The sequence below is a fragment of the Dermacentor andersoni genome, chromosome 9 (genome assembly GCF_023375885.2).
Source record: "Dermacentor andersoni chromosome 9, qqDerAnde1_hic_scaffold, whole genome shotgun sequence".
Lineage (NCBI taxonomy): Eukaryota > Metazoa > Arthropoda > Arachnida > Ixodida > Ixodidae > Dermacentor > Dermacentor andersoni.
In genome coordinates, this window is record NC_092822.1 from 119,416,108 (window position 1) to 119,442,959 (window position 26,852).

A 26,852-nucleotide genomic window follows, 5' to 3' on the forward strand; every position below is an offset into this window, starting at 1 on the left:
GAATAATGTGCGGATAATGAATACCTTTTTAGGCAAGCGGGATAGCCGAAAGTGGACGTGGAGGAGCCCGAACGGCGAGACTAGAAATTAAATAGACTTCATACTCTGCGCTAACCCTGGCATCATACAAGATGTGGACGTGCTCAGCAAGGTGCGCTGCAGGGACCATAGGATGGTAAGAACTCGAATTAGCCTAGACCTGAGGAGGGAACGGAAGAAACTGGTACATAAGAAGCCGATCAGTGAGTTAGTGGTAAGAGGGAAAATAGAGGAATTCCAGATGAAGCTACAGAACACGTATGCGTGTTTAACTCAGGAAGAGGACCTTAGTATTGAAGCAATGAACGACAATCTTGTGGGCATCATTAAGGAGTGTACAATAGAAGTCGGTGGTAACTCCGTTAGACAGGATGCCAGTAAGCTATAGCAGGAGGCGAAAGATCTGATCAAGAAACGCCAATGTATGAAAGCCTCTAACCCTTCAGCTAGAATAGAACTGGCAAAACTTTCGAAGTTAATCAACAAGCGTAAGACAGCTGACATAAGGAAGTATAATATAGATAGAATTGAACATGCTCTCAGGAACGGAGGAAGCCTAAAAGCAGTGAAGAAGAAACTAGGAATAGGCAAGAATCACATGTATGCGTCAAGAGACAAAGCCAGCAATATCATTCTAATATGGATGAGATAGTTCAAGTGGCTGAGGAGTTCTACAGTTCTATACAGTACCAGTGGCACCCACGACGATAATGCAAGAGAGAATAGTCTAGAGGAATTCGAGATCCCACAGGTAACGCCGGAAGAAGTAAGGAAAGCCTTGCGAACTATGCAAAGGGGGAAGGCAGCTGGGCAGGATCAGGTAACAGCAGATTTGTTGAAGGATGGTGGGCAGATTGTTCTAGAGAAACTGGCCACCCTGTATACGCAATGCCTCTTGACCTCGAACGTACCGGAATCTTGGAAGAGCGCTAACATAATCCTAATCCATAAGAAAGGGGACGCCAAAGACTTGAAAAATTACAGACCGATCAGTTTACTGTCCGTTGCCTACAAAGTATTTACTAAGGTAATTGCAAATAGAATCAGGAACACCTTAGACTTCCGTCAACCAAAGGACCAGGCAGGATTCCGTAAAGGCTACTCAACAATAGACCATATTCACACTATCAATCAGGTGATAGAAAAATGTGCGGAATATAACCAACCTTTATATATAGCTTTCGCTGATTACGAGAAAGCGTTTGATTCAGTCGAAACCTCAGCAGCCATGGAGGCATTACGGAATCAGGGTGTAGACGAGGCGTATGTAAAACTACTGAAAGATATCTATAGCGGCTCCGCAGCCACCGTAGTCCTCCATAAAAAAAGCAACAAAATCCCAATAAAGAAAGGCGTCAGGCAACGAGATACGATCTCTCCAATGCTATTCACAGCGTATATACAGGAGGTATTCAGAGGCCTGGATTGGGAAGAATTGGGGATAAAAGTTAAGGGAGAATACCTTAGTAACTTGCGATTCGCTGACGACATTGCATTGCTTAGTAACTCAGGGGACCAATTGCAATGCATGCTCACTGACCTGGAGAGGCAAAGCAGAAGAGTAGGTCTAAAAATTATTCTGCAGAAAAGTAAAGTAATGTTTAACAGTCTTGGAAGAGAACAGCAGTTTACAATAGGTAGCGAGGCACTGGAAGTGGTAAGGGAATACATCTACTTAGGGCAGGTGGTGACGGCGGATCCGGATCATGAGACGGAAATAATAAGAAGAATAAGAATGGGCTGGGGTGCGTTCGGCAGGCATTCTCAGATCATGAACAGCAGGTTGCCATTATCGCTCAAGAGAAAAGTGTATAATAGCTGTGTCTTACCAGTACTCACCTACGGGGCAGAAACCTGGAGGCTTACGAAAAGGGTTCTACTTAAATTGAGGACGACGCAACGAGCTATGGAAAGAAGAATGATGGGTGTAACGTTAAGGGATAATAAAAGAGCAGATTGGGTGAGGGAACAAACGCGAGTTAATGACATATTAGTTGAAATCAAGAAAAAGAAATGGGCATGGGCAGGACATGTAATGAGGAGGGAAGTTCACCGATGGTCATTAAGGCTTACCGACTGCATTCGAAGGGAAGGGAAGCGTAGCAGGGGGCGGCAGAAAGTTAGGTGGGTGGATGAGATTAAGAAGTTTGCAGGGACGACATGGCCACAATTAGTACATGACCGGGGTTGTTGAAGTATGGGAGAGGCCTTTTCCCTGCAGTGGGCGTAACCAGGCTGATGATGATGATGACACCGATGTCACTGCTCAGATGTTTGTGAAGAACAAAAGCAACTTCCCTAGATTTCATGTGGCGCATAGTGAGCACTCAGAAATTACAGCACGACACGCCTGTCCGTTCAATGTTACAAGGATCCTAACCGACGCCATTGGACAAGTATCTGAAATTAAAAAACTAGCAAATCGGGACCTTCGTTTGAAATGGTTGTACCAACGTCAGTACGAGAAACCTTCAGGAGTAACAACCTTTTGTGACATTCCCATAGTTATCAGCCCTCACCGATCACTGAATACCGTTCGTGGCGTCATTTCTGACGATGACCTAAAGTATGTGACCGAAGAACTCCTAAACGGACTAAAAGAATAAAATGTCACAAATGTGTACAGAATAAGAATCAGATGGGAAAACAAGGAAATCCAAATGAAGCACTTCGTTCTAACGTTCGCATTGAGCATACTGCCTGACTCTGTGGAGGCAGGCTTCACGAAACTGAAACTTCGACCGTACATACCCAACCCGCGACGCTGGTTCGAATGCCAAAGGTAGGGCCACGGCTCACAGAACTGCCGGAGCCAAAGTACATGCGCTAAGTGTGCTTCCCATGACCACCCTTCAGACAACTTCGAAGCTGAATTACACCGCTGTATAAGCGTCGAGGGCAGTCATCCTGTTTACTCGGTGCCTGAACAACATGGAAACAAGAAAAAGGCATTACCACACTCAAAGTAAAGGTAAATATCACTTTCAGCGAAGCGCGGAAGCAACTTTCGTTGGCGCAAAACAAGAACTATTCCGATGTGCTGCAACAGGGCGCGGCAACACAGCGGCTTTCAGAGCCTGCCCAGGTCACACAGTAAGGCTCGAGCAGAGCCTCCCGCACCGACAGTGGACGCAGCTAGCATTGCGCCACTCCCTCGAAAGCAGGCCGTGCGGACCCACAGGTCAGTAGGCCACAAGGCCTCTCCCCACACGGCGAGATCCAACTTGAACGTGCCCGCGCGTCCAGCGTGGACGTCCAGTGTATCTGACATTACGATGGACACAAGTCAAGGCAGCCCCGTGCCCTCGACGTCGGGTGAACGGAGGGGCTCCTTGGATCGCCACAAAAAGAGGCCTCGAATCAAGGGGCCTGAAAATATAACCTAGATCTTCCCTGACTCCACACATATAATAGAAAATGGCTTTCCTACACTAAAATTGCGGGGGATTTTTACATAAGTTAAATGACATAAAAGACATACTAGCCACACTCTCACCAGTGGCCCTGCGTTTACAAGAAACAAACTTAGGCCCTAAACATGAAAACATACTGAAAAAGTATGAAGTCTTCCGCCGCGATCGAAAGCACGCGAGCACGCTTTCAGCTGCCTTTGGTATTATAGTTAAAAATGGGGTCGGAGCTAAAGAATAGCACCTTAAAACTAAATTAGAAGCTGTGGCAGCCACCCCGCACACATTTAAAACAATTACATTAGGTTGCATATACCTGGATACTACTTCGGAGTAGCTATACATGAATTGGAAGACCGTATAGAACAGTTACCAGAGCCGTATTTAATAATCAGAGATCTTAACGCGCGCTCCAGCTTTTGGGGCAGTGACAAAACTCACACAAGAGGCCAAGTTATCGAGGATCTTATACTGATTAATAACCTCTGTCTACTGAACACCGGAAAACCAACCTATTGTTCACCTAGCTAAAAAAATGAGCTGTATTGATCTGTCCTTTAGTTCACGCTCTATTTTTACTGACATAAAATTGGATGTCCTAGACAACCCATATGGAAGCGATCACCGACCTGTGCTGCTCAGCTTAAAATCCTCAGCAGAAGTAATCCCAACAAAACCACGACGCTGTAAGCTCCATTTAGCCGACTCGGCACTGTTTCAAGAAAAGGCCAGCCTAAAAAATTGTCTCAAATAATCTCAGCGTAGACGAACTAAATGAAGCTCTCACAAACTGTATTATTGACGCTGCACACCTAGCTATACCTCAGTCCTCTGGAGTAGTAAAAGAATGTCACAAAATATGATATACACAAGAATGTAGTGAAGCGAAAAAAGAACAAAACAAAGCCTGGGGGACTTTTCGCCGAATCCCAACGGTAGAAAATTTTATACATTTTAGAAAAGCGAGAGCGAATGCTCGATATATCCGCCGCAGTGCTGAAATGTCTTCATGGCAAAGTTACGTGTCCTCTAGATACAGCTCAACCACATCAAAACAAATGTGGGAGAAGGTACGAAAGCTAAATAACAGCCTACTCCCCATTCACAGTTCCCCTTCTCACAGCCCCCCGTATAGAGACAAGTATAGAAGAACAGGCAGACATACTAGTTGGATATTTTTCGGTAGCTTCCAGTTCATCACACTATATAGAATCATTTCTAAAATTCAAAAGTACAGCTGAGAACAAAGACTACCGAGAAACGGCAGTAGAAATGAACCATACAACACTTTAATTACAGTTCAAGAAATCCACAGAGTACTGTCCGCTGGTAAACAGACTGCACCTGGCCCCGATAAAATACATTATCGAATGCTAGGGCATCTCTCTGAACCTGCCATAAAAGCCTTTTTAAGTTTTTGAACAAAGTTAGGGTATCGGGGAAAATATCCGAAGCCTGGAAGAAAGCTATTATTGTTCCAGTTTTGAAACCCGAAAAACCACCAACCTCCCCCAGTAGCTATAGTCCTATAGCCCTCACCAGTTTTCTCGCGAAGTTCTTTGAAAATGTCTTGAATTTTACATTAACCTTTGGGCTAGAAGCCCGTGAGCTTCCTGATATTCATCAAAGTGGTTTTAAAAAGGCATCCTCCACTAATTACCGTCTAGTTCGTCTTGAAAATACGGTCCGAGAAGCATTTATACACAAACAAAGTTTTTTTGCTGTCTTTCTCGTGTTAGAGAAGGCAGATGACACAAACTGGAGGTTGGGTATTCTTAAATACCTGGCCGAGCTTGGCATACACGGCAGGGTGTTGAACTGCCTAAAACACTTCTTGTCTAACCGTTCGCTCCATGTAGCCTAGGCTCAACTCTTTTCAAGAATTTCGTTCAGAAAAATGTAATAGGTCTGGGATGTATTTTAAGCACAACATTCTTTGTTATAAAAATGAATTCTATTAGTAAAATAATCCGAAAGTTTATTACGTATTCATTCTACGTCGACAATCTTAAGACAGCCTGCACGGCATCCAATATATCAACATGCGAAAGACAAGTACAGCAATAAATAAACTAGCAACATGGGCAGACAGAAATGGTTTCCGTTTTTCTCCACAGAAAACAGTGGCCATTCTCACTCAAACGAGGCGCACAGACAGACCCCACCCTACACCTAAATGAAACCGTATTACCTGTTCAAAACGAGCCGAAATTTCTAGGTATAATTTTTCACAAGAAACTCACCTTCCTACCGCACATCACGCGCTGAAAAAGAAAGCATCTCGATCTCTGAAAAATCCTTTCACGCAAACACTGGGGTTCCCATAGGGTATGCCTCCTACACAATTACCGTTCTGTTATACGTTCCTGCTTAGACTATGGGTCCATAGTGTATGGTTCAGCAAGGAAGTCGTATTTGAGCCGCCTGGACCCGGTACATAAACTAGGTTTACGTCTTTCAACTGGCACATACAGGACGTCGCCTATACACAATTTATATGTAGAAACCAATGAACCACCCCTTTCAGACAGAAGAACCATGCTTACATGCTCATACATCCTAAATATTAGTTCAGTGCCGATACATATCTGTTACCCAATAGTTACAAAGTTCCCGTAGTGAACACTGTTTACCAACAAACCCCAAGCAATAAGACCATTCTTCCTCCGATTTGAGCAGAGATGCAATAAATCAGGCATAACCGACACATTGCCTCAAATAGCCCGGAAACCTGATCCACTCCCACCTTGATATTGCGAGCCTTGAGTGTGCGACTTCACATTAACTCATCTTTAGAAAAAACTAACACCACATGAACACATATCCCAAGAATACATAGCACTCAACGAAAAATACGCGGAATACGCAGTGTTTTATACTGATGGCTCTAAATCAGCAGGCTACGTTGGAATTGCCGCGATACAAAACAATTGAAAAAAAACGGTACGCCTACCTCAGTGTGCATACATTTTTACTGCAGAGTGCTACGCAATCTCTTTAGTTGTACAAAAAATAATAAATGAGAACATTGGAAACAGCATCATTTACACAGATTCACTAAGCAAACTAACAGCACTTGACTCAAGAAATGCAATTACATCATTAATCGGCGACATCCTGCATAACATAACAAGAGCCACAAGACAAGGACACAACATAAAATTTTACTGGGTGCCGAGCCACGTCGGAATAGGTGGGAATAAGAAAGCAGATGAATGTGCAGCGAAAGCTCGACATAAATAAATCATCAAAGCAAGAATTTCTAGCAAAGATTGCATGAATATATTGCACCATAAACTGAGAAATAAGGGGCAGACTATATGGAAAAATGAAGTAACCAGTAAATTACACCTAGTAAAACCTGTCCTAAAATAACGGAAGTCATGCTAACACCAAGAACGCTTCATCGAAGTCATTTTATGTCGCTTGCTCATTGGACCCACGCACCTTACACACAACTTCCTTCTGACAAAACAAGACAAGCCTGGTTGTGAGAAATGCGGAAATGAACTTACCATAAACCACATCTTATGATCATGCATGCAATTCGAAACACTGAGAAAAAACCACTTTACAGCAAACCTTTACAGTTTTACAGTGAACATATTGCTTTTCAGGCAGCATTGATTTTAGGCAAAAATACACTTGTCGATATCATACATGCTATTAGCTTTTCAAGAGAAGCAGGTATCCTTGAAAAACTCTTAATTCTGATCTTACCATCTGCTTCATATGATGATACACCTCACCCATCTTCTCATATTTGAAAAGAAGATTGAGGTAATTAGTTTGTTGAGATCCTCGGAGTCCTTGCCATGCAGATGCTCGGAGTCCTTGCCATGCAAGGACCGTCGCTGAGGTGACCCAACTTTTAAAATAAATTTTGCCTTGTCTTTGGCACATCATAGCCTGAGTTGCTTATGCGCCATTAAACCCAACACAACACAACACATTAGGCTTTTACGACGTTGTGACTGTGAGCTTATGCCAACGGCACGATCAGCGCGTCACCAAAAGACAAGCTAATAAGTCCGCACCTATAGCCCACAACGTTATAAGCTGTCTCGGAACGCTACCGAAACAGTTGATTATTAAATTGTAACGACGTGGGATCGACGAGGACGCGGGGCAGCAGCACTAACAAATACACGCTATCAGTCTTCAAAGACAAACGATCAACGTCTTCGTCTCCACGCTTAACCTAAAAACCCGCGCTACTTCAACCTCGTCCCCACTGGCACATACCTGCGGCTATATAGTTGTGCCATTTGCTCCCCCTTTTAGAAAAAAAATCATCGTCCCGATGAAGAGGCTTGGAAAACAGCGATAAAAAACTGCGCGGTCTTGTCTGTCTTCATAGTACGGCTTCACACAAGGCACGGGAACGGCCTCGAGTAACGTGCCGCGGCGCCTTACTTTTGTCGAGGCTGTTCGCCGTCCCATCAACGCAACTTGTAGGCCGTTGACGCCCACAACTATATAACTTCTCTTACGCTACAAACAGAGTCGATGATATCGTCACCTCCGCCGACTCTTCCGACCTGACGTCAGCGCAAACAATGCCGTCTCTTCGACGTGCGCACGCCACTGCTTGGCTCCATGGAGAGGTGCCGCCGAACTATCACCGTCGGAAAACCGATTTGTGGCTCACCGTCGAGCAGTGTGCTACCATTGAATATGTAGACCATTTATGGAAAGGCGTTATGTAGGCAACATGTAGACCCGTTACGGGTATCTGTGTCTGGTTGCCGAGTACCAGAAGAAAACGATCAGCGCGTTAATATCGAGAGGCAGTCGATACATTTACAGGCCATGTGCGACGCTGTGTACGGTCGGGGGACTTTGTTTTGAAGTATTTTTCCACTTTTACTTTTTAGCGCGGTTGTGTTATGACGGGTTTTTAACGTTCCAATCTATTGCGCTTGACGCACTATGTAGTACCAGAAGCATTTAATCTGAGAGGCAAATACCGGGCCAATACGGCCGCATATCGATGGGGGCGAAACGCAGAAATGCCCGATTAAACCGTGTACTGGTCAAGCAGTCTGGGGACAACTACAGACACAAACCTTCCCCAGTCCAGTGCGATTGCGGCACATGTTCCCCGCGCAATACCCGAGTGCTCTTTGCAAGTTATGTCGGGAAACTAGAGCGACGCTCTCACACACGTTGTGGGAGTGTCGTGTTATATCAGCTACAATGCAAGCTCCGGAAGCTCTTGCGTCAAAGCGAGCCGCCGCTCTGCGCAGCTCCAACCTCAAGAAGCCCACTGTCCAGCAGGCCCGAGAGGCGGCGACGAGGCAAGGCCTCGAAGTCCCCTCATGGGAGACCTGAGCCCGGGTCGTTAAACTTTGCCGGATTTAAAATAAAGTTGTTTCCATCCATCCATCGTATTTAGCTTTCTTACCTTACACACGAGGAACGTTAGACGCGACAGCGCTGTTTCTTGAATACGCGCATTCAGTTTTTCAGGTATCGCAAGCCGTAGTCACATCCATGCCTAATAAGAATTATAACTAATCCTTATATTCGACGCTTTGTAGAGAAATTGGAAAGGCTCACATACATTGCCATCCACGATCATAATAATGAGGTGAGAGATCTACTTGTACTCGCAAAATAATAAAAAATTATAACCAAGTAAGAAAAAGCTCTGCCGGCAGTGCCGCACGAGCCCGCCTCCTAAGCACACGGGGAGTCGCATTCCCGCATAACTACCGAGCCAAGATAGCTTACCTTGGCGCAACTCTGGCGCCCTAAAAGGAGCGTATGCAATAGGACTAATCGCGCTTTTCACTGGTCGGTGTGGGACGGCTGCCGAAATCCTCGAGCGAGCGCTCGGGTTTCATAAATCCGAAGTGCCAGCGGAGACCAAGAACGCTCCGCAGGGAATCACACAGAACATTGGAAACAGCATTATTTACACAGATTCACTAAGCAAACTAACAGCACTTGACTCTGGAAATGCAATTACATCATTAATCGGCGACATCCTGCATAACATAACAAGAGCCACAAGACAAGGACACAACATAAAATTTTACTGGCTGCCGAGCCACGTCGGAATCGGTGGGAATGAGAAAGCAGATGAATGTGCAGCGAAACCTCGACATAAATAAATCATCAAAGCAAGAATTTCTAGCAAAGATTGCATGAACTTAGTGCACCATAAACTGAGAAATAAATGGCAGACTATACGGAAAAATGAAGTAACCAGTAAATTACACCTAGTAAAACCTGTCATAAAATAACGGAAGTCATGCTCATACCAAGAACGCTTCATCGAACATCATCACACAAACCGGTTCCGGAAACTATGCCCGACTTCCGCAACCAAAAGGGTCTGTTCGATTCGCCTGCACCACTGTAAACCAGTTCACGGCGGTGCACGAGAAGTTCAGAAACTGTGCAGCTTGAGTCCGGAGGTGCAGGCCCAGCGAAACACTCGAAACAAATGCAAAGGTGCAGACGCGGTGCAGGCGTTATGCTGTCAGACTAATGTGCACGGAGTGAGTAAGTTTGAGAGGTCCTGAATTGTAGGTATGATTGGTTTCTGGGGCGTAAATACACACTACCAGTTGCGTAGACACATCAGACGTGCGTAAGCGGGGTTCTAACGGTGCTCGCGCCCGTGTGCTGCGTCGTCTGCTGCGCCGCTGCTTCGCACCTGTATGCCTGCACCAAGTCGTCACCGACAGTGGAGCGGGTGCAGCAAAATCATGAACCAGCCCTGCACCATTCCTGCACCTTTTGAAACGAACGTCGTGGTTCTGCGGGCGCCATTGCTGCGCCGCTGAAACGAATGGCAGGGTGCAGCACCTCGCGAACTGGTTCAAGTGGTGCAGGCGAATCGAACGTACCCAAAGTCTCCGTCCCCCGTGCGTAATTTGACCGCGGCAGTCGCAGAGTCCGTCATTTCCATGTCGCGCCCGCAGGGATTGTGCATGGACAACGTACATAAAAGGCTTCGTACAGCAGCTGCGTCACCTCGAAATTGCTGTCGTCAGAGCTCTCATCGCTAAACTCGAGCTCTACAGCAGCACCGAACGCAGCCATCTTGAGATGCAAAACAATGTTGTGCGTACCGACTGGGCACTGATTTAGCCTGAAGGCCGAAGTGACACGAGCTAGCTTCGCCCGAATCCGCGCCTCGGCGGCGGAGCAAGTGAGAACGATCCGGCACTGATCGAGTTCATCCGAAACGACCAGCGGAAAGCGCGATCACGCTCCAGGTCGACCAGTGAAATTCGGACTCGTTGCCACGGAGCTAGAAATCCTGCTCCGAATCGGCCAATGAAAAACGCCGTAAGAGAAAAACACGAGTGTGGAGTCCGGTGGCCGCATAACTTGTTTCACAGCATTCGCACACCCCGGTGTGACATGTATTTCGAGGCCACGCGCAGGCTTCGCGGCGGTACCGCTTGATGGAGGCAGGTGTTCAAGGGAAGCGCGAAATAGGAATCCCGCTGCAGTACACGCTTCATAATTAACTGGTTTTGACAGTGGCAATACACTGTGTCGCTGATTGTGTACTGATTCAATGCTAGACGCATTACCGTCGACAATCATCGTGAGAGGGTTTCCGCCATTGTTTCATATTATGAACTTTGCTGGCGAACAGCACTCGGTGGGACGATTGAGTATGAACATATTGCCCGACCTATTCGCAAAGAGGTCTTTGTGGCTGTCACTTCGACTTAACACGCGTGGTAACGGAGTATTACCCAGAGTATTAAACTCCGGGGTTTTACGAGCCAGACCCTTCATTTGATTTGTAAGGCACGCCGTAGTGACAAACTCCATTTATTTTTATTACTTGGGCTGTTTAGGCTTACACATTCCACGATACACGAGCTTTTTTGACGATTGCATTGACAGTAACTTTCTGAATTTCAAGAAAGTAAACACAATAAAGGGACACACACAGAAAGTTCTTCACACCACTGGAGCACCTCTGGACATGAACGCTGACAATATTGTGCACATGCAGTTCCTACACGTATGTTTATGCACGCTTAGTCAACATGTGTGCAATAGAAAATGGGGAATATGGAACTTGTTAACAGAATCTGCACTGTTTAGAAAACCCGTCTGGCTGTGTACAAAAGGCGAGTGGCAATACCCCGCTGAATGACCCACGTCAGCTATCTCTCTGTGATGTCGCAGGTTTTAACAGACTCTGCTATTGGACAGGCAGTTGTGATTATTCGCAGAGAATAGTCACATTGCTATGTGGCATGTGGCAGCTATTGCTGCTCAAAAATACTTCAGATCAGCAAGAATATATGTGAAATTCATGCTGCCACACCGACGTTCTCAAAACAGCGTTTGGCATGTGAATTTCATAAGACAAAGTGCGGCATTCATTTTGCTACCCTAGTAAGCAATATTTCCGTGCTATAGACAATTTCGCTGTTGATAAACATGCTTATGGGCAGCTTCCGGTTTTGCCCCGCTGACGCAACTCCCTGGATTTAGCGGGCGCGATACGCAATGGCGAGTAGCAGGAGTGCGTTAAAACAGGAGCTCGCAGATTCTCTGCACTTTTCCCCTGTGCACAACCAGTCAGGTTTGCTGTAAGTCATAGATAAAATGAGAAGTATCAATATTGAGGCATTATGTGGCTTTCCATTACTTGAGCATGCAAAACAGTGACTTTCCGTACTTTGAAACAGCACAAAAACACGCTTCTTGTTCCTGTCTAGTCGACTGTTAAGGCACATAACCGGAAGTATTTGGCGCCGCGTGCTCAATGCTGTTATTGCGCGCATGAAATTGCTCTATCATGAGCAGCTAAAAATATTCCGGTAATATAAAATGGATCTATTTAAGGGGTGTTCACACGAAGGATGTTTTCGCGGGGCTTATGGGTGGCGTCGACCATCGCAAAAAATTCCCCGTAGACATCATCATCCGCTCAAACAGGCGAGGCAACCGCGGAACACCAGTGTTAGCAGACTGCTCCGGAGCTTCCTACTTTCGAGACGACTCTTAATTTCATCAAATTCACCTTCTCGTTCGCTTCAGATCTAGTGTTCGAAAGGCCCGGGGAAATGTCAGACCAGGCAAAAGAAATGAATGAAGTGGCATAGTCACCTAATTTGGCCATCGCATACTATGGCGCACATGCAGCACACCTTTGAAAATTCGACAGGGCCGTCAACCACAACAACGAAGCGATTGCGATGTGGTTTCCGCCCTCTGGAGCAGCACTTTGGTCAAGGCTCCCAGACACATGCACGATTTTCCGCTTCCTCCCTCGCCAGCGGGATCGTTTGTTCCGTCCGAATAAAAGGACCCCTCTTCCGCAGGATACGTGGCGGCGGCACACCGACTCGCAAAGCTTCGACGTCGGTGTCACGTGATGCACACTCCCCGCGGCCACAGCCGTGGTTTCTCCGCCGTGTGAATACTCCTTTAGCGTATTGCTCGGTTGTGGTTCACTCAAGATATCTTTGGTACCAATGCACGCGTGAATCGATGTAACGTTTCGCCCAGCTAGGGCTGCACAACTTGGTGTTCAAGAAGGCCCCGGACATCGCCAAGGAGCTGGGTGACAGCATCCGCAAGATGATCGTCATCATCGGTGAGCTGGCCACGTCACTGGAGAAGGTGTCCGACGTTCCCCCCACCGACTGGATGGGCGTTGGCGACACTGTCGTCGCCAAAACGGAGAAGCTCAACATGGCCGAAATCGCGCCCTTCTGGACCTACATACCCAAGATGAAGGACTTTCATTGCGTGAAGCTTCTCGGAGCTGGTGGATTCGGGTCAGTAGTCAATCAATCCCTATTTACTTTACCCTCTACAAACGTACCTTCCGATGATGCTAAAGATGCAGTGCTTTCTCTCAATCACATAGAGAGAAGAACACATTAGTTCAACGCCAGATGTCCTTTCAACAGTAAGAAGAACATTTTCGGTGATGCTAATCATGCAATGCTTCTTACTGTTTCAGACAGGCAGGGAATGCCTTAGATTTTTTTTTAGAAAATCTTCACAGGCCTACGAAGAGGCATAGGGTGATGGGGGCATATAGCACAGTTTATCACAAGATACAATCGCTAAAAAGATATCGATGCATAAAGGAATTCAAATATTGGGACAAAATGATGACATTTGTATACTTACAGAAAGACGTCAAAAAGAAAGAAAAAAAGAACAGGAATAAACAGATAAGCATTGCATAAAAGCAGCAAAAAGAGCAAGAACTATTACATAAAAGCAGCAGCGTACTTTGCGTTGAGACGTTATACACTGCGTGATCTTTAAAAAAAGACAAAGAAACAAGCCCATGGCATAACGTGTGACAATGCATTGAAAACGCAAGAGTAATGAGATTGATAATTGCCCGTGTACTAACTCAACCCTACACACAGTGTGGAGAAAAATGTTTCACCAAATTACTGCAACAGGCATCATCATTTCTGAGTGAAGCAATGCTATCCGGAAGGCTGTTCCAGAGACGGATAGCGCGAGGCAGCTGTGAAAAGTTATATGCTTGTGTCGCTCCATATACGCGGACATAGCTGAAATTGTTGTGCAACCTGCGCGATGTGAAGACGTGGTGTTTCAAGCATGGTAGGGATAATCCGCCAGAGTCAATGAATTTATGGAATAATGACAGCAATGCAACTCAATGGCGAGTATACTCAACCACTGCAGCAACAGTTCGGCTTTGATCTGCATTATGCTAGACTGGATGCTGTCATCATCGTAATCATCATCATCATAGCCTGTTTTATGTCCACTGCAGGACGAAGGCCTCTCCCTACGATCTCCAATTGCCTCTGTCATGCGCCAACCGATTCCAACAAGTGCCCGCGAATTTCCTAATTTCATCGCTCCACCTAGTCTGTTGTCGTCCACGATTGCGTTTTCCTTCTCTTGGTACCCATTCTGTAACCCTAATGGTCCAACGGTTATCTGACCGGCGCATTACATGACCTGCCCACCTCCATTTTCCCCTCTTGATGGCAATTAGAATATTGCATATGCCCATTTGCTCTCTGATACAAACCACTCTCTTTCTGTCTCTTAACGTTATGCCTAGCGATCTTCGTTCCATCGCTCTTTGCGTGGTCCATAACTTGTTCTCAAGCTTCTTTGTCAGACTCCAAGTTTCTGCCCCATATGTCAGCACTAGTGATATGCACTGATTGTACACCTTCCTTTTCAATGATAATGGTAAGCTTCCAGTCAGGAGCTCGCAATGTCTGCCGTATGCGATCCAACCCATTTTTATTCTTCTGTGAATTCCCTTCTCATGATCAGGGTTCCCTGTGATTAATTGACCTAGGTAAACGTACTCCTGCATAGACTCTAGAGGCCGACTGGCGATCCTGAACTCTTGTTCCTTTGCCCGGCTATTTATCATTATCTTTGTCTTCTGCATATTAATCTTCAACCTCACTCTTACACTCTCTCTGTTAAGGTCCTCAATCATTTGTTGTAACTCGTCTGCATTGTTGCTGAATAGAACAATGTCATCGGCAAACTGAAGGTTTCTGATATATTCGCCGTCGATCCTTACTCCTAAGCCTTCCCAGTTTAATAGCTTGAATACTTCTTCTAAGCACGCAATGAATAGCATTGGAGAGATTGTGTCTCCCTGTCTGGCTCCTTTCTTTTTAGGTATCTTCCTGGTTTTCTTGTGTAAAACTGGGTGCTCTAATTATCAGTAATGAAACGACTTGCCCTATTCTGAATAATTCCCAACGCTTCAATTAAGTATTGCTGGCGTGGAGACCAAATGGGAGACGCGTACTCACGCTGGGGTCGCACGGACGTTACGTAAACCATCTTACGCAAGGCAGATGGAACACTGCGCAAGTTCCGGCGCAAGATGCCTTATGATTTGGATGCATTGGCAGAGACACACGTAATGTGCTCAGACCATGATAGGTTAGGTGTAAGGTGCGCATTGTGCAGCCGGGGATATAATACTATTGTTAATGTGGTAGATAAACTGCAAATTAACAGATATACGGGTGAAAGGGATTGTTTTACACTTTGACACGTTTAGTGTCATGAGCCATGTAGTACACGACTGGTTCAATATCTCTAGGTCTCGATGGAGCGCTATATGATCATCACTGTTAGTTACTGGACGGTAGGTTATGCAATCATCGGCGAATATTCGTATGCAAGACGATATGTTGTTACGCAGATCCTTTATATAGATTAGAAAGAACAGAGGCCCAGCGACGCTTCCTTGTGGCACTCCAGAAGCAACGTTAGATTTGGGAGAATTGAAGACATTAGCAGAGCTAAATTACTCACGATTAGATAGAAAGTTACGTAGCCCTGACAATGTACAGAAGTGTAATTTTAACGCAGGTAATTTCGATATAGGGCGACAATGTGCAACGCGATCAAACGCTTTGAAAAGCCGAGGAATAAGCAATCGGTCTGTAAGTAGTGATTCATGTTAAGGTAGATATCTGTTGTAAATTCGAGTAACTGCGTCTCGCACAAAAAGCCTTTTCTGAAACCGTGTTGATTGCTGAAAAAGAAACTGTTAGATTCGAGATAGGTCTAAATATGCGAAGCGATGACATGTTCGAGCATTTTGCAGCGAATGCAGGTAAGCGAGATGGGCCTGTAATTTTCACTGGAGTTTTTACTTCCATTTTTTGTAAATCGGTACAACCTTTGCTGTCTTCCAGTAGGAAGGAAGCATACAAGGCGTTAAGGACTGCGTGAATATATGAACCCCCGCGGGGACTACTGCGTCAGCAGGCGTTGTGTTGCGACACCGCGTACCCGAGTACACGAGGGTTGGACCCTCCCTCGTTGGACCCTCCCTTCAAGATCGCCCTCCAAAAAGAGGGCGCATCGAAGCAACTTTCCAGTTCTTTCACAAACTAAACGAAAACACATTTCCAATATACGATGCTCTTCACACTGAAGGCAACACAACCGTAAGAAAAGTGTAACCTTTCCTAGTATCCAAATGCCTAGAAAACAAGATTGAACCTAACTACAAAGCCTCAAAAATGGCTAGTGGAGACCTCCTCCTCGAATTGGCCAAGAAATATATACTTGAAAACATCGCTGAACTCGCCAATATCGGTGACATTAAAGTAACAATCTCTCCACATCACTCGCTTAATACTAGCAGGAGAGTTATATCAGAACAAGACTTCCTAAACCTCAGTTACGAAGAGCTCCTTGAAGGATTTCAGGGGCGAAACGTAATTAAGCTAGAAAGAATCACACTACGACGAAATCACCAACAGATCCCCACAAAGCATGTGATATTGACATTTGGAACCAGCACTGTACCCAGTTCACTTGACGCAGGATGCTTCAAGATCAACATCAGACCGTACATACCGAACCTGAGGCGTAGCTTCAAGTTCCAGAGGTTCGGGAATGCATCACAATTGTGCAGAGGCAAAGAAATATGCACGAAGTGTAGTGCCAATGGCCATCCATCTGATAACTGCAATGCTCCCGCACAATGTGTCCATTGCAAGGGTGATCATCCAGCTTACTCACGGAGCTGCCCTTGCTGGAGAAAAAAAAAATAAGCGAAATCACTGTAAAGGAAAAGATTTCTTTCTGTGAAGCGAGGAAAAGGTTAGGGCAGTTACCTCAAGTGAGCTATGCCAGTGTGACGCGGCAGCGAGCAGCGCCACACCGGTTTCAAGAGTCTACAGGGTCTACGTCCGTTATCCTTGTTGTAACTCCATCCGCCCCCTTGGTGGCGGCAGCCAGTGCTGCTCCATCATCATCAAAAGACCGGAGTGCTGTAGGGTCGAAAGTTGAAGCGAACTCCACGGCCCGAGACGCACATCTTGGCGCCTGGCTCTCGATCATATCGCGCCTCGGAGAAGGTGATTGAGGTCGACCCGAAAACCCCGGCATCATTGAGGCCGAAAGACGCGCGCTCCGTGGAGCGTGCCAAGAAGGACAAACTTCTTGCAACTGCACCGAGAAAGGGACAGGTAACCTGGATGGTTAGCGTCTTTAATGAGATTAATTAACTTTCTAACAGATGTCACCTACGACTTGTAAGCTCATACACATAAGTAAATTTTTTTTTCAATTCCAATTAAATGGCTTTCATCATTGATTGGAATTGCAGAGGCCTAATCCACAATCTAGGTGACATCAAATACATTATATATAAGTTATCGCCACTGACATTGTGCCTTCAGGAAATGATGTAGGCCCTCAAAATACACATTTTCTTAAAGGTTTTACGGTCGTACGAAAGGACCGCGAACGCTCCAGCCATCTATCAGGAGGTGTTGCTATTGTTGTTCATGGCGGCATACCCACACGGAGCGTTTTATTAAACACTCCGTATGAGGCTGTAGCTGTCACCATTTTATCCTTTAAGACTGTCAGCATCCGTTTATTGTACACTCCTCCCCATACCAAATTCACTACTCGAGACCTGGACCTAGTTTGAAATTTTAATGCTCATTGCACTCTTTGGGGCAGCGATAAAACTAACCAAAGAGGACAGCTTATCGAAGATCTTGTTTTATTAAATAGCATTTGTATCTTAAATTCAGGTGCGCCAACCTATTTCTCGCCTACATCACGGAATTTTAGTTGCATGGATTTAGCCTTATGCTCACCATGTGTTTTTACTTATTTTAAATGGGAAGTCCTAAACGCCTCCTATGGCAGCGATCATCTACCTGCTGTAATCAATCTCACATCAACCCTACCCATTATATCCTATAAACCGCACCGTTGGAAATTACAAATGGCAGACTGCTCTGTTCTCACAGAAAGTGCCAAGCTGGAGGAGATCAATTTGACAGACGGCACCATTGATGAAATTAATGAAAAAAATACTAACTGTATAATTGTCGCAGCTGAAAAAGCTAGTCGTCAATCTTCTGGTATTGTTCGGAAAGAGCTGAATCTTTGGTGGACACATGAATGCACTGAAGCAAAAAAGCAGCAAAATAAGGCCTGGGGAACCTTGCGTACATAACCAATATATGCCTTTATGAATTTCAAACAAGCCAAAGCGGAAGCACGATATATCCAGAGAAAGGCCGAAAAATTGTCTTGGCAGAAATACGTATCTACAATTAATAGCACCACCACATCCAAAAGGATGTGGGAACAGGTCAGGAAGTTTAAGGGGGACTACTCATCATACACGATACCCATACCTACACCTTCAAACACTCACACAAAACTACAAGAACAAGCGAATATAATGGGGGAACATTTCTATAACGCCTCTAGCTCGGCAATCAATTCAGGCATGTTCTCAATATGCAAAACTGTCAGCAGAAAAGGATAAATTACCAAATGCTTGTACATCAAAGGAAGAATACAATGCTCCATTGCTGGCAAAAAAAACTGCGGTCAGTAAGTCCTGACCGGATTCATTATTTCATGCTTGCATACCTGTAATAAGCATCCGTAGATGCTCGCCTTAAACGTTTCAATAAAGTATTTCAGTCTGGAATCATGCCAAAAGATTGGAAAAACTCAATAGTTGTGCTTTTTTAAACACAGGCAAATCCGCCACATCCCCAAGCAGTTTTCGACCCATTGCCCTGACGAGCTGTTTGGCTAATCGTGTGAAAGTGCCGTAAATGCGAGATTAACATTCATTCTTGACATGCGGAAGTTGATTGATTTTGATCAGTGCGGGAATAAAAAAGGGTGCTCAACGACTGACCACCTTGTCCGACTTGAACACGAAATACGTGAAGCATTCTTACACAAACAGCATTGTCTGGCAGTGTTCTTCGATCTAGAAAAAGCTTATGACACCACTTGGAGATTTGGATTCTTACGTGACTTCGCTGCTTTAGAAATCCGTGGCAAAATGCTAAACTGTCTTGCTGATTTTATGTCCAACAGAACAATCCAAATCCATCTAGGCACTGTGCTCTAGCGCATATTCACCCAAGAAAACGGTGTGCCACAAGGTTGCATACTTAGCACAACACTATTTATGGTAGAAACGAACACTTTTAACACTCATTCTCCCCCCCCTCTTTTATGCACTCCATATATACGTCAATGATCCGCAGATAGCGTGCCGCGCCTCAACCTTACCAACATGTGAAAGGCAGCTCCAGATCACAATAAAGAAACTAATAGAATGGGCTGAGAAAAATGGCTCCCGCTTCTCTACTCAAACAACTGTTACACTGCTATTCTCGCAAAAACGAGGATTGTACTTAGACACAGCTTTAAAATTGAATAATGTCTCGCTGCTGGTAAAACAAGAATATAAATTCTTGGGAGTAATCTTTGACAGAAAACTAAACTTCCTAGCCCACATTAAAACACTAAAGATTAATGAAAATAAAGCGTTGAATATCCTAAAAGTTTTATCTCATAAACACTGGGGTTCCGACCGAAAGTGTCTTTTACGTATTTACCGATCTCTTGTGCGCAGCCTTTTAGACTACGGCTCCATGGCTTACGGCTCAGCCAGGCAGTCATGCATCCAACGACTTGATCCGGTGCAAACCTTGGACTGCGACTAGCAAGTGGGGCCTATAGAACGTCCCCTGTTCCAAGTTTATACACTGAGTTTAATGAACCCTCCTTACAGCAACGCAGAGCGTTACTCACTTTTTCCTACGTACTCAGTCATTACCGCAACACATATGCTACACATCCTCACACAATGCAACTCACGCGTACAATATACAAATAAACCGAACATGATTAGGCCGCTTGTCCTACGGTATGGGGAATATTGTCGTTATTATGAAATTCCTCATGAAGTCCTACAGATTGCCAAAAAACCAAAATGGTTGCCCCCGTGGTACAATTTCACACAGTTATGTGACTGGACATTGACACATCTAAAGAAAAGAGACACCCCACACAAACACATTATACAAGAATTCCGTGCTCTTCAGGACAAAGTTCAAAATAGCATGAAATATTACACTGATGGCTCTAAAACCAAACACGTGGGCGGGGGGGCCAAACCGGAAAATTGGGTAACAAGTATTCGATTACCGAAACATGCCTCTGTTCTCACGGCTGAAGTTTACGCTGTATGGGTTGTACTTAAAGAGATTATTACTGACAAACACAACAATGCAGTCATATACACTGATCCCTTAAGTGCACTAAAGACTCTACATCTTAAATCTCAGTGTGAACCCCTGGTAGGGGACATTGTAAACATGGTGGCCCTTACGAAATAACGGGAGGTCAATTCGTTTCTGCTGGGTTCCAAGCCATGTTGGGATACCGGGTAACGAAGCAGCTGATAAATTTGCATCGATGCCATCGTACAAAGACAAAACAAGCGCAAAACTTCCATATAAAGATAGTATCCGTGCGATTAGGAAAGATTTAACGTCAAAATGGCAACATGAATGGGACCGTTGTGCAGACAAGCTACATCTTACTACACCCATACTTAGTGAGTGAAAGTCATGTTAACACCAGGAGTGGTTCTTTGAAGTAATTTATGCCGACTACGCATTGGGCACACACACATCACGCACAATTATTTACTTACGAAACAAGACACCAACATGTGAGAAATACCAAGAACCAGTAATAGTTGTGCACATTTTACTGACATGTACGCATATTGAAACACACAGACGAAACCTTTTGCACAACTTTTATCAACTACACATGCCTTTACACCGCTCTTTCATTTTAGGAGATGATCCGCTAGTCCCATTACCCGACGTGCGTAAATTTCTAGACGACACTGCATTTTTACATACAATATAGATAATTAAACATGCTTTTTCTTCCTAAATTGGATTTCCAAACACCTCGTGTTTGGCGCAGAATAGCCTTAGCCGCTTTTGCGCCACTACATCACATTTAACTAACTAACCAACTGAATATATTGATGCGTGTATTGTATGCAGACGACAACGACGATAGGTACATTAACGGAGTTCGTCTAGTGGGTCCGTAAGATTCGGCGAGGACGAAGAAGACGTGTCTCTGTCCTGTTTGTTTTTGAACAGGTTGTCCTGCTGTTCTTGAATAACGTCTGCCTGTCTTCTGTCCGCGTTGTACTGCGACACTGGCGGAAGTGCTGGGTACTGACCACGCCTGATGCTCCGGAATCCTTCTGGGAGTCGTTCATGTAGCCCCGACCCGTTATCACCAGTTACGACACCCTTGCATCGCTTTAGTCGTCGACCGCTAGGCCTTGCCCCGGAGGTCTCCCCTTTTCATCCACCTCTCTCCAGGGGCTCCACACATCTCGCAATGGCCGAAACCAGCCCACCGCAAGCACCCCAAGGCAGCCGTTTTCCAGTCCACAACAAGTAACCGTTCTGCATCCTCTGGTTCCCGATCGCTATCGCGGTGCAGTCTTCGAAGACATTGAAGACTGGTTTGACAAGTATGAACGCGTCGCACAGATTAACCAGTGGACTGAGCAGCAAAAGCTCTCCCAGTATATTTCGCCGTTGACGACAGCGGCCGTACTTGGTACGAGAACCGCGAAGCTAACCTAACGACATGGAACGACTTTCGTCAGAAAATCACGGATACTTTTGCGAGTGCCGACCGACGCGACAGCGCCCAGCAGATGGTGGAGCTACGGGTACAACAACCTAATGAGTGGGTTACAATGTTCGCCGAGGTCATGGCCCACCTCTTTCGTAGAGCGGGCCCAAACATGACGGAAGAAAGAAAGTTGCGCTGCCTCATGCGATGTGTAAAAGATCAATTGTTCGCGGGACTTGTGCGGAATTCACCAGTCACTGTCGCTGGCTTTATCAAAGAGGCTACGGCTATTGAGCGGGCCCTTCGTCAGAGATGCAGGCAGTACGATTTACTGTCCACCAGCACCACAATCAATGCCGCCACAGTGACTGGCGAGAACTCGTAAGAGAGGAAAGTCAACAGATGCTGCCACCGACAGTGAATAGACCCGTGACGTCAATCGCCGGAGTGGTGCGCGACAAAATCATGCAGGCGTTCCCGGCAGCCGACCTTCAAGATCACCAGCGTCCCATGACTAACACCGCCGCTGTCCGATGTCCACCACCCGTTACAACGACACCGCCGTGCCACCAGCCTCCGACAGTCGCTCCTTGGACGCCTCCGCAAGAGCAGGTTTCGAGGCGCGCACCAGTTATGCCGCTGCAGTCATACCATCAGCCGCCGTTCACCGCGCCTTGGTCAACGCCGCAAAACGACATTACGGGACGGCCGCAATTTCAGAGAACCGACGTACAGCGCACCGTCAATAGGCGCCCGCTCTGTTTTCACTGCGGAGGTGCCGGCCATATTTCACGTCATTGCTGGCATCGAGACACATCGTTTCGACCTCTTCGTTCGTGGTCCTATGGTCGACGTGCAAATGACGACTCCATGCTACGCCGCGACGTCACTGCTTTTCAGGGACCTCCAATAGCGTACCCGAATGACGAATCCGTGCCACATGATCAGTCCCTTTTCGGCAGTCAGTCGCGCTCTCCAACCCTTCCACGTCGGATGCCTTCCCCTACTGGACATACTTTTGCTGACCTCCGAGGACGAAGACCACCCAGCCTACGCCGGGGAAACTGAAGGTGGCGACCTCTGGGGGTAAGGTTACAAGCCCGCCTCAAGACAATGAAAAGCCCCCAACAGTCTCGTCACAGAACGAAGTGAAGCCGATAAACACCGACACCGAAGAAATTGTGAGAACCGACGTTTCTGTGGATGGCTGCCATTGATAGCGTTAGTCTACACTTCTGTATAATGAGTCAGGAACTCGTCTTCCGCCTGAAGGAAGTAAAGACGCCATGAAGGGACCTCCTCCCATAAGGACGGCAGGCGGGCAATTACTGATGCCTACTGGAAGATGTACTGCCAGAATTAACATCCGGGATTCTTCTTTCGTGGCCGCTTTCATCGTTCTTCCTGTGCGCTGTGAAGATTTGATTATTGGAATGAATTTCATGAAAGAGTATGGTGCCGTAATTAACATCTCAGACTACATTGTGACGTTTTATAAGAGACCGGGTTTAGTCCATTGCTGATCACCGCAACGCAACTCCTTTCGTCTAGCAGAAGAGAACGTCGTCATCCCACCTCGATCACGTACCCTTGTTTCCGTAGCATATGACGCACCGTTTCATTGCGAGGGAGTTCCCGACCAAATAACCACATTGCGTCTCGGTCGCACGAGGAATCGTAAATGTCACCGACGGGTGCACGAACCTGTTGCTATCTAATTTTAGCACAGAGCCGTGGTACCTTCCGAAGGGCACGGCTGTGGCTTAATTTGATGGTGTTGCGGATGTTTGCGGCTGCTCTTCACTACTCGAAGAGGCGCCTACGCAAGACCCAGCTCCTGCACTTGACGTCAGCACTGCTTTGTCGCAGCACGAAGAAGAACGGCTTCTTACGCTATTCTCCAAGTTTAACGATTGCTTTGAGTCGACGTCCACCGTAGCTCGGACGCCTCTAACGAAGCAACGAATCATTACAGAGGATACGGCAAGACCAATTCACCAAAATCCTTATTGTGTGGCTCCCAGAGAACGTGAAGCCATAGAACGAGTGAGAAAAATGCTGGAAGACGACGTGATCCAACCATCTACGAGTCCTTGGGCATCTCCTGTAGTTCTAGACGAGATAAAATATGGCAGCTTGCGTTTCTGTGTGGAAACCTAAATCAGGTGACAAAGAAAGACGTGTACCCGCTTTTCCATGTAGACTATTCACTCGACAGGCTTCGTCCCACACGTTACTTCTCTTCAATGGACTTAAAAAGCGGATACTGGCAAATCAAGGTGGACCCGAGAGGCCATGAAAAAACCTCTTTTTGTGACGCCAGATGGCCTGTACAAACTTAGTCCTGCCTTTCGGCTTGTGCTCTGCCCCTGCTACGTTCCAACGCCTCATGGATACTGTGTTTTCGGGTCTGAAGTGGAAAACCTGCTTAGTGTACCTCGACGACATTATCGTGTTCTCCGCAACGTTCGAAAAACACCTCGAACGGCTTGAAGCGGTTCTGCAATACATACGGTCCGCCGGCCTCACCCTGAAGCTAGAGAAGTGCCACTTCGGTTTTGTGGAACTACAGTTTCTTGGTCAGGTCGTCAACCACGCAAGTGTTCACCCGGATCCTGAGAAAATCGCCGCCGTAGCACAGTTTCCTGTACCATTCGATAAAAGGGCTGTCAGGCGCTTTCTCGGCGTCTGTGCTTGCTACCCCACAGAGGCCGAGGAACTGTAGCTCCACAAAGCCAAAGTGGCACTTCTCCGGCTTTCGGGTCAGGCCGGCGGACCGTATGTACTTCGCTCGCATTGATTCACCGTTAACTCGCTTGACGAGAGAAGACGTTGCTTTTGTATGGGGCGACGAAGAGCAAGTTGCATTCAACGACTTGCGAGAACATCTCCAGACACCTCCAGTGCTTACCCACTTTGATGAGACCGCTCCTACATTGCTCCACATTGATACCAGCAATGTTGGCTTGGGATCTGTTTTTGTGCAGCGGCAGGAGGGCACAGAAAGAGTGCTTGCCTATGCAAGTAGAACACTCACGCACAGAGGCTAATTACTCCACAACTCAGAAAGAATGCCTCGCCGTAGTATGGGCGGGTATGAAATTTCGCCCATATTTGTATGGCCGCCACTTCATAGTTATCTGCGACCACCATTCACTGTGTTGGTTGACAAACCTTAAAGATCCTTCGGGACGATTGGCGAGTTGGAGCTTACGGGTGCAGAAGTTTGGCATGACTGTCATGCACAAGTCGGGGAAATGACATACGGATGCTGACCTGCCTGTCTCGATCGCCGATAGAGTCGCCTGCTCCACCATAAGAAGACGACTCAGCCTTTCTTTGTGTTCTAGACACATCCACCATCACGCTACAATAACGGGACAGCCCTGAGTTGCTTGAACTGGTCAGTTACTTAGAGGGCAGATCTGCGAAACTGCCTAGAGTTTTCGCAAGAGCACTGTTATGGTTTTGTCTGCGTGCCAAAGTTATGCACCAAAGAAACTTTTCTTTGACCGGGTCCCCCTATCTGCTCGTCATTCCTGCAACTCTTCCTACGGAAGTACTTCAAGCCCGTCACACCGAGGTGACTTTTGGTTACTTATGATACACAAGAACGTTGGCCAGAGTGCAGCAGAGGTACTTTTGACCGAGACTTACCACCACCGTGAAACATCACGTTCGCAGTTGCCTTGACTGCCAGAGGCACAAGTCGCCTCCCTCGAAACCAGCCGGCCTCCTACAACCCGTCCAGGTTTCTAGAAGACCATTTCATCAAATCGGAATGGATATATTTGGCCACTTCCTACTTCTACTGCAGGGAATCGCTTTGTTATCGTCTCAATCGACTATGTTAGATGTTACCCTGAAACAAAGGCGATCCAGAGAAGCGCTGAAACAAAGGTAATCCAGAGAAGCACAGCAGCAGAGGTGGCGTGCTTTTTCGTTGAGCATGTTGTGTTGCGACACGGCGCACCCACCGTCGTAATAACAGATCAAGGAACCGCATTTACGGCTGCACCTTTAGATCACGTCTTGCTGCTAAGTGAAATGGCTCATCGGAAATCAACCGCCTACCATCCACAAACCAACAGATTAACAGAGCGCCTAAACAAAACAATTGAAGACATGCTCTCAATGTATGTGGATGTTAAACATAAAAATTGGGATGACATCCTACCTTATATCACCTTTGCACATAACTCGGCGAAACAAGAGACGACGCGCATGACACCGTTCACCCTTGTTCACGGACGGGATGTACGAACGATGTTGGATGCAATGCTTCCACACGACTTTGACGACACTGACATGGACGCCGATGTGTTTACGCAACGCGCAGAAGAGGCTCGGCAGCTCGCGTGCTTGTGGATCTGCCAGCAGCAAGACTACGGCGCGGGCCGCTATTATCTTCACCGTAGAATAGTAACCTATGAAGTCGGTGACAGAGTGTGGGTTTGGACACCCATACAGAAACGAGGCCTTTCCGAGAAGCTGTTAAGGCGATACTTCAGACCATATCGAGTATTGCGCCGCCTCACATAGGAGGTCATTCCGGATAGTCTCAGTTGTACGCGGCGCCGCATGCACCGTCCTGAACTTGTGCACGTTGTTCGCATGAAGCCGTATGTGAGCGAATAACTATGCGAGAGACCCTTACTTCCGCAAGGGACACTTCTGGTCTAGCATCGGGGTGATACTCTCTTAGGAAATGACAAATGACGCGTGTATTCTATGCAGACGACAACGACGATAGGGACATTAACGGACTTCGTCTAGTGGGTCAGTGAGATTCGGCGAGGACGAAGAAGACGTGTCTCTGTCCTGTTTATTTTTGAACAGGTTGTCCTGCTTTCCTTGAATAACGTCTCCCTGTCTTCTGTCCGCGTTGTACTGCGTCAATATGAACCAGGAGGACACTTGAAACAGTAGCGATATTTTTTTTAATATCTTAGATTTGATTTCATCAAT

At 46.3% G+C, this 26,852-nt stretch overlaps 1 protein-coding gene across 2 annotated transcripts in view; it reads left to right on the plus strand.

Annotated features, from left to right (window-relative positions):
* LOC126529579 (ribosomal protein S6 kinase beta-2-like) overlaps nucleotides 1–26,852 on the plus strand; it is a 133,667-nt gene that overhangs the window by 16,723 nt on the left and 90,092 nt on the right. The window contains exon 3 of one of the 2 annotated variants that reach the window (XM_055069929.2): nucleotides 12,952–13,219. In XM_055069929.2, coding sequence (XP_054925904.1) covers nucleotides 12,952–13,219 — 268 coding nt within the window. Of the gene's footprint in view, nucleotides 1–12,947; nucleotides 13,220–26,852 lie in introns of both variants that reach the window. The other variant, XM_055069930.1, reaches the window with a different exon arrangement.